Below are 9,680 nucleotides of genomic sequence, written 5' to 3' on the forward strand. Positions count from 1 at the left end.
AGGTGGCTTTGGTTTGTTCCAGAATAGACCAATAAAAGCAGAGATATTATGGAAGCTGGTGACCTGCAATACTTCAGGCTTGACAGTGTAGAGACAACTACGATATTATGTCATTACTCGAGAACCTTGAAGGTGAACTGACTTGTGCTTCCTTCCTTTTGCCCATTTTCTCCCTTTATATTCATTCTTTATGATACCAGCTATATGCTCACAGGAGTGTCAAAATGGCGGCCGGTGTCTGAGACCTGATAACTGCGCATGCCCATCAGGATGGACTGGTCAATACTGTGAACTGGGTAAGACCACCTGGAGGGCTTCTGCCAAGACATCTTCCTATATGATTTACAGATTAAAGTAACTAATATTGCTTGTTGTAAGCTGATCATTACAGAGTTAATGGGGGTAAACCCAAAACAAAACAAACAAACAAACAAACAAACAAAAAAACAAACAAACAAACAAATAAACAAACCAAAAATATGTTCCATACAACCAAAAAAGCAAAGTTAATTTAAATAATAAAAGAGTTGAATTTCTTAAGAAACCCTTCATCCCCACACAAAGTTCTCATATTGGATTTTTGACAAAAGAGAATGTTGATTGTATTAATCGTAAACAGGTATGTGGACAGCCTGAATAAGTTGACAAATAGTGGAATATATATAAACACTGGCAAAGTGCATTTTCCTGTTGTTTAAAAAAAGTTTACTGCTAGCTCAATGAAGGCAGAATGTATGTGTCCATGCGTACGTCAACCAACCAATTTGGTCACAACGACATCGCAGGACATTAATAGAACCCACGGCGGGATGGTTCCCCTTTCTATGAAAGGTCGCAGGTGGCAGTATTGATGTTTTTGAACTGGCGTAGTTGCCTCGGTCCATTCTGTTTAATGTTCATTTTTGGCTCATTTCAATTTTGTATCAAATGAGACGATTTACACAGAGATACAACCAGAAGAACTTTGAGAGCGATACTAAAATTGTATTGCTCAATTTTAGTACGAAACAAGATATACTGAGATATTTTTAACTCATAACAACAATTCAGAGAACGTTAAAAATGCGAAAAATATCTTACAAATTCACCGTTTAACCTCCGTACGAAACTTAACTTGTAATCAACTCCAAACGATGTAGGAAAAGAAATGCGAGCCTTAATTTGATCTGAGCAAGAAAAGTAATACTCTGCAATCCGAGAACTGCGATTAATTCCTCTTATCGAGTGTATTCCCAATTGCAGCTGTTTACAACGCACAGCCAAAGTGAATGGTCAATATGTTATTCTGATTTTATTTTACAGATATAAATGAGTGCGAAACCGATACACACGGTTGTCACCAGCGATGTGTAAACACGAACGGCAGTTATACGTGCGAGTGCCAGAACGGCTTTACTTTGGGCGAAGACGGGAGATCGTGTTCAAGTAAATATATGGCCCCGATATCTTTAAAATGAAAGCAAGAGATTATTAAGCAGAGGGGTGAAGGTTGAGGTGTGAGTTTTCTTCAATTTTGTCTCCCTCGAGTACAAATGAAATTTGTAAGATTACAATTGATGATCTTAGTATGATGTGATTTTAACAAACACGTCAGAAAAAAAACCAGTGGGATTCGAACCTGTCATCTACTGCTTTCCGGGCAGCGACACTACCACAGTCTATCCCTGGTTGTCGACTTTGACACGATGAACTTGGAACAAATACCCAAGCTCCGAAAGATGACAGATTCGAATACCGCTGGTTTCTTTTTCCGATATTTTTGTAAGATTTAGAGATCAGCAGTTGCGAGCTGACAAATTTCATTTGTAAATGGAGACAAACTTGAACAAAACTCATATCTCATCTTTAAAATGCTTTTAACTATGAAAACTTAGGACTAGGTGCACACCTGCATTAAAGGAACTGTATATGCTTTTGAGAAAAACGACAAGGGAGTATATGGATCAAAATGATAGATTCTTTGTACAAAAAGATCATTGTACTAACAAAATTTATGATGAAATATACTTATCTATTGATTGCTAAAAACTTAATAGTCAAACTCTTCACATTTGCTTCGGCTTAGAGATATGCAGTGTATCATCAGCTTCATTTTAAATCCAGCCATAACGGTTATTAGTTACGCATGGCCCGTAGCAGTATTAATTTTCATATCATCATCTGCGTCCTATTATTATGCACCCATAGGCCCGAATTCACGAAGGTGGTACAAATGAAACCATGGTTTAAACCATGGACAAAAACCATGGAGCGCCAAGTGTCGCATGGAATATTTCGTTACGAAATCAGTCATTTCGTCGATGAAATGATTATTTTGTAACGAAATGACAACATTTTGTAACTAAATGAACATTTTGTCCACGAAATGATAATTTCGTTAACGAAACGGTCATTTTGTCGACGAAATGACAAATTTCGTAACGAAATATTAAGTGCGACACTTGGCGCTCCATGGTTTTTGTCCATGGTTTAAACCATGGTTTCGTTTGTACTCACCTTCGTGAATTCGGGCCTTAAAGGTTACTAATTACGCATTGTCTGCAGAAGGATTTTGTGGTAATTTTTTCTGGAAAGTCTATACGTGATCAGGAATTTATGCGGATACTTAATATTGAATTTGGGTAGAATCATTCGGAAAAGACTGGGAAAGACTCACCTACCTAACACTTACTATATTGGACTTTCATGTGTTCTTTTAAAGATACCTATATTTGATGTAGATTATGTGTAGATTTGTGATAATGTTGAGATGTGAAATGTTTGTGTCCCTTTTCATTTACAGTTTGTGTCTCCTGCAGTCCAGAATTCCAGTTCGTTTTGGCTCGAGTCCAACTATTAGAAGAGGTCAGTGGAAAATGGATCTCGCCGACTTTCGTCTACCAGTCCTTACCATTGACCTTTTTCTTGCAAGGGTCATTAGGTCAAAGACATTTATGAAAAGTCTGCTAAAGAGTGACGATGATATTGTGAATGATACCACAAGAATACTGCAAAAATATTGTTTTGAACGGAAATTGCTGTTGTTATACCTTGCTCTCCAATCTGTAAAAAGATTAGGCTGTCATTGCGGAGAGCATTTAAGCTGAGGATTGGCAGCGGGTGGGGGGGGGGGGGGGGTGGGAGGGCATGCAGAATGATCCATTAAAAAGAGTGTAAAATGCTTTTGAGGGACTTGTACCCTTCCAGACAGTGCATTTGGGGCCCCGAGGTAAGAACATTTTAAATATAAGGTAAGAAAATTTTGCATATAAATAAAAGCCATCTTCGATTACATTTCATGCGTTGTTCAAAGTCCTTCGAAAACACACTTTCACCTTATTATGTAGCGTTCATTCTCTCTCCGACTTCCCTGCTCACAGCCAACTAAGGTGGTAAGAAATAATACAAAGAAAACTATAGCGCCATCATGGTTAGCAAAGCAGCTGTTGCCTGTAAAGGGTGGATCACAGGAAGAATCCAGGCTCATCAGATTGTTTATATGGGCAATTCCGCAGTTAGGTGGACATGACATGGATAAAAGAAATGTGCCTCTTTATCTTACTCTTTAATCTAGGTATCAACTAATGCCATGGATGTTCACCAATCATTAAGGTCTTTCAAATTCAGTAGATTTTATCTTTCGTATTGATTGATTTCGCGAGATCTAAAACCATCATTTAAAATGTACATGTGGGACTGGGGATGCTGAAATTCACTTAAATGCAAATTGCAGTGGGTTCCTTTGAAATTTTTTCCTCAAAGTTTTGCTAAAGGGTAAAAGATATATACATTTAAATACTCCAGAAGTCATGTGACATTTTGTCAATTACAAAAGGGTGAAATGACCTGCGGAATTACTCCGGACAAATGTAACGTTACTAACCGTAACGTTACTAACCATGCTTTTGGGGGTCTAGCTAAGAAATTATTGGTCGAACTGCTAAAAAACATTGTGTGAACATTTGTCATGATGCAATAATTAAAATTAATGCAACACTTTGTTTGAAGTAACTTGAATTTTTGCACACTTTTTGTTACAAGACATTGATTTTTTTGTCATGTCCTTTTTTCGTAACTTTACTAACCAGCCCTTTAAGTTGCCATAGCAATGCTATTATTTCTTGGATTGTATTCATTCTTTTCTGTATCATACACCTGGGAATGGTGAACATGTTTTTGACATAATTTTGGCTTGAAATGAATAAATGGTAATTTAGTAGTAAAAACAAATATCTAAATTTGTTCAAATGTAACGTTACTAACCGCGGAATTGCCCATATGTTAGTTTGGTTAACAGTTAGCAATATTTCTCGAACAGTAATGAACATATTTTGATACAAACTTTCAGGTAGGTCCGTTGTGGCAATGAAAGGTGCAGTTGATTAATTCTTAAAGATCCAATTATGATGCGGTATTTTGTAAAGATGCATGCACAGCGCCTTCTGAGCTTACGGTATTATTTGTTTTTCTTTTGGTGTTCTTTGTGTCTGCCTTGACTTATAGGACGTTCGTCAGTTACGTCAGAATCAAACCCTCCATGCGGCACCGCCACCAGCCCAGCTCCAGAAGCCGCCACAAAACATTAACGCCTTGCCCGCCCTCAACGACCAGTACATAGCCCAGATACAGCGGATTGGATCACTGAGCGAACAGATTGCCATGCTGGAGGAGAGACTAGCCGACTGTAAGTCTATTAACTTTTATGCTGCTTGTTTTCCTGCATGGTACTTGTTTTATGCATGTACGCCGTTTTAATATGTGCATGTTTATGTAACATTTGTCTCGATGTTGTTTGATAAAGAGATGAATTCAATTAGGCTTTCAAGCCAAGCCAAAGTTAGAGACGATGTAGGCCTAATGACGTTTTGTGACGTGTAGCTTTACCTCATGTATTTAAATGACACTGCTACGTGCTTCTGAAAGCTTTGAACTCTTAATTGGTTTTCCCCAAAAAAAGTGGAATACGCTTACAGCCGAAATCATTTTGGCGTAATTTATGGGGTCATCCCACGAGTCGACACCCACGAGTCATACTGCCCACGAGTTGGACACCAAGTAAAACAGGTCCACTAGCTAGACACTAGCTAAAACAGGTCCATTGACCAGACACTGTTGGCAAATTTTAAGACCCATGAGCTTGACGCTATACAAATAAGGCCCACGAGTTTGACACAAGGCATATAAAAGGTCCACGAGCACAACACCACGTACATTAAGCCCCGTGATGTGTAATATCAAGCTTATGGGACCCTTTTTTGCCTACTACGGACCTCGTGGTCCTTGTTTGCCTAATGTCGAGCTCATAGGTCTTATTTGCCTATATAGTGTCTAGGCCGTGGACCGTATAGTTTCGTGGGCCTTATTCACTATTAGTGTCTAGCTCGTGTGCTGTATGACTTGTGGGCTGTATGACTCGTGGGCTGTATGACTCGTGGGCTGTATGACTCGTGGGCTGTATGACTCTTGGGCTGTATTACTCGTGGGCTGTATCACCCGTGGATGTCGAGCTCGTGACACCTAATCTATTCTTTCTGTTCTTTTTTTTTTATACAGGTTCGTGTCGGAGACGTACAAAAGGATGATGATTTCCAACAAACTTGAGATTGCATATTTTTTCGTCCTTCTGCAAAGCACACGAAGGAGCCTTGATCACTGATCTCGTCAATTTTTCTGTACAAACTATCGTCATGGAACAATGAACGTTGTGATTTAGTTTAGGGCGGGGTCGGAGGTCAAACTTTCAAGTCAACGTGTACTGTATTCGGCATGCTTACACCAGCAATTGGTGCACTAGCGTTTTACACGTGAACAGAACACTGCTGCGGCCTTGAATATTAAAGTCAACTGCATACGAGATTGATAAGTGCTTACTTTGAAGTTCAAGTCAACCGGAACATTATAGTGTATTATCACCTTCCAAAACAACGTGGAAAGGAAATAACGTGAAACATATTTTTTGACGAAAAGAAGTGGACAACTGGAGGAAACTACAGGAAGTTTTAAATGTTAATTACTTTGTAATTTAATGGCTTTGAGTTCTATATTGCAAACACTAATAATAATATTGACACGCTGCATGTAGCACGCTTCTGCAAGAAGTGTGCAGGACAGACCACATTGTCTTTGATAAACTCACACAAACGCTGCTACGTACTATTGGTGTATATGTTTTGTTATTCGACGACGGACTTTCGTCATAGCATTGCATTGTGGGATTGCTGGCCATTCTACGTCGTTTAGTGTGTGTGTCTGCATTTGGAAAAAGAAAAGGAAAGAAAGTCGTGTCATGAATGCGTATAGTAGCTGCCCCGGTGAGACCGGTTAATTCACGTTGTAATATGACAGCGGTGATATTGCCTTTATCCCCTTTGTTTGCTTTTAGTGCCGATTGGCACAGAAAACCCCATAGCATTGTACACACTGTCCAAAGTCCCTGGCGCAGAAACTGTAAAGCCATGAGTAATAGTAAAAATCTGTTTTAGCCTTGAATGACATTTGTTTTATTCTTTGACTGAAGGACTAACTCAATCATTACCGAAAGAAGCCGTAATATGAGGCAAAGAATTTAACTTCAGTTATCTGCTTGGTAGCATGTGTGTGTGCTTCATATTAATGACTACGTCATGTACGTAGATAATTTTCGTTTTTATCCGAGGGCAAATACCATTCTTGATATAATTTAACGACATTCTGCTTAAAAAGAAAATCAAATGATTCTAATGGTTTGTCGGTTATGTGAACACCCAAGTTGATGTGATGAAGCCCATTTGATTGATGACGTTTTGACGATATACAATTGGGTAATTACTAGGAAACTGTTCTGGACTTAATGCTGGGATGAGTAGTACATGACTGTTGACTTGTGGAGAGAGTTATCCTCAAGACGCCCCTGTGTTGTTGTGTGTTCTTTAAGTTTACGATAGCAAAATTTTGCCTCGCGCTATATTTGTTTTATTTCGTTCCTAATCATCATAATTATGCTTGACTCGTAGATATATGTACATATTTGACGTAGAAATCGTAAATTTAGTACTAGTAATGTTCTTGCTTGTAATGTCCCTTACTCCCATTTTTTCTCTTAATAGATGAGTGGCGCTTGCTAATTATGTACTTCTACCATCCTCAAGTATTTCGTTCTCTTTTAATGCACTCTTTTAAGTCATCGTTTGTTTGTTTGCTTGTTTTTTTTTTATTTATTTCTTGTTTTTTACGAAATTAATGATAACCGTGATCTAATACCCTGCAGCCAGCACAACATCACGCAGACGGTTATCCGTTCTTGCATTAATTCATTTTTTTTTGTACTTCTGTTTGCATCGGAGAAACATGTCAAATGAAGACCAAGACAACCGACAGCTATTTGAAAACCTTCCAAACTATAAACGATCAATTCTTCCTCGGTATGAGCTTTGATAGAAATCCCCTCTCCGTTGAAAATTATCTTATTGACCCCTTTACTTGAAGTAATTCAATTGTGCCTTTAAAGATTCAAAGTTGTGTCAATTATTCACGTGACACAGAAAAATAACGAGTAGCAGTATTTATCATATCGGATGGCCTATGCTAACATGATAAAGAAACTCCACTGACCACTAGCTATAATGTAACAACTTTTATTTGGGTTGATGGTCTATTACTGTGTATCTATATTTATTACTGGTGCTTACAATTTGAAGAGAACTCTCCACTGTGATGTATAAACTTTTAAACTCGCTCATGAGATGCAGATTAAACTTGTTTTACGAATATTTCTTGTCATTTTTGTTGTCATTTATTATATACTGGTCTGTATTTACACAATCCACTCTTATGTTATACCGTCACCTGGAGTGCTGCCATCACCATCACCATCACCATCACCATCACCATCACCATCACCATCACCATCACCATCACCATCACCATCACCATCACCACCATCATCACCATCATCACCACCATCACCACCATCATCACCATCATCACCACCATCACCATCACCATCACCATCACCATCACCATCACCATCACCATCACCATCACTACCATCATCACCATCATCACCGACATCATCAGCACCATCACAATCACCATCACCACCACCAGCACCACCACCACTGCTACCGCTGCCATTTTCACCACCAACCAACACCAGCGAAACAGTTTATTTCCATCATTACCATAACACCAAACTGCCAACATCACTACCACATCCACTAGACTACCACTGCCACTACTACCACCGACACAACCGCAATCGTTTCCACCATTACCACCACCACCACTGGTGTCACCATTATTGATTACACAACCGTGAAAGACCAAGACCAACACAAGCATTACCATTTCAGAAACCGTTCCTCCTGCTATCACTACACATGTACTATCAAATCCACCACCACTACACACAATCTCATAACCATTCAAGGTACCGTTGCTGAGACTACCCAAAGACCACCACAACACCATTACCACTGGTGCTATTACCCATTCCTCCCGTTTGACCCTCATTATTATCATTGTCATTATCATTATCATTATCATTATCATTATCATGGTTTTAGGTAATCGTCATAGTGTTACTGTTCTGTAACATCTTCTTTGTCTTGTCATCAGAGTCACCATCACTTAATTATCATCATCATATACCGACATCAATTTCACGTCACCATGGTAACACAAGGGAAGTGAGATCGAAAGCATTTTATTAATCAGAACTCGTGTACTCTGTACACATAAGATTTCGGTACAAATGTGGCAATTGTGGTTTACATCCAAGTTAAAGAGACACATGTTATCAGGGTTTCAGGAGTGCAGTTACGCCCAATGATGATATCCACATGCAATATTGACCCTGTTATAGGATCAAAAACACTGCATATCAATAACGAACATGGTGCACCTCTCTGAATGAATTACACAAATCTATTTCAACACACAAATCCTAAAACTGGCAGTTTGTTTGATCGGAATTATTCTCGTAATTCTGAAACAGCGGACGTTTAAATACTCATCGACGTCATCAGGACATATACTTTAATAGACAATAAACTCTTAAGGCAGGGTGTGGTAGACATTATTATCTGGAACTCTTGAGTGGGTCTACCAAGGAAATACCAGTTTGTATCTACTGGCTCTCGTTCAAACGCTTATTCATGGATGCGATTTCGTAACAAAACAAGATTTATAGTATCAGAGAAGACAACTGCTAGACATTGAAATGGATAGAAGGATGGTCAGAGAGATGTTAGATGGAGAATAAGAGAGATATAAAGAGAAAGAGAGATAGATATATAAGTAGATAGAAAGGGAGGGCGCGAGAGAGAAAGAGAGAGGGAGAGATGATTATATAGATTAAAGTAGATAGGAAGATAGAGAGCGAGAGGGAAAGAGAAAAAGAGATACATAGATTGATAGAGAGAGAGAGAGAGAGAGAAGTATATTCACAGACAGGCAGAAAGACACTCTTGGATGCAAGTCCAAGATTAATCAATTAATATTTCATTTGTCTGACGTATTGCGTTCACTTGAGTAGTATAATTGGCAGTGATTAGTGTAGGTCCTTAGGCGCATGTAATATGTAATACAAAACTCGGAAATTTATCAATGGACATGATATCATTGATTAACAGAAGGTACATAATCTATTCCGATGTTTGTGTTCTGTTTCAAGCGGTTTTTGCTCAAGGTTCACACAAAATATATTTTCATATACAACTGTA

The 9,680-nt window shown here is 38.6% G+C and overlaps 1 protein-coding gene across 1 annotated transcript in view; it reads left to right on the forward strand.

The window, feature by feature from the left end:
• The window catches only part of LOC139740390 (epidermal growth factor-like protein 8), an 86,149-nt gene extending 78,481 nt beyond the window's left edge, over positions 1-7,668 (forward strand). The window contains exons 4-8 of the mRNA XM_071650984.1: positions 201-296; positions 1,303-1,425; positions 2,783-2,844; positions 4,483-4,663; positions 5,533-7,668. Of these exons, the coding sequence (XP_071507085.1) occupies positions 201-296; positions 1,303-1,425; positions 2,783-2,844; positions 4,483-4,663; positions 5,533-5,561 (491 nt within the window). The 3' untranslated portion in view covers positions 5,562-7,668. The remainder of the gene's footprint in view (positions 1-200; positions 297-1,302; positions 1,426-2,782; positions 2,845-4,482; positions 4,664-5,532) is intronic.
• The last annotated feature ends 2,012 nt before the right edge of the window (positions 7,669-9,680 follow it).

The sequence above is a fragment of the Diadema antillarum genome, unplaced genomic scaffold (genome assembly GCF_040938485.1).
Source record: "Diadema antillarum isolate AM-2024a unplaced genomic scaffold, OU_Dant_1.0 seq00000850_RagTag, whole genome shotgun sequence".
NCBI lineage: Eukaryota > Metazoa > Echinodermata > Echinoidea > Diadematoida > Diadematidae > Diadema > Diadema antillarum.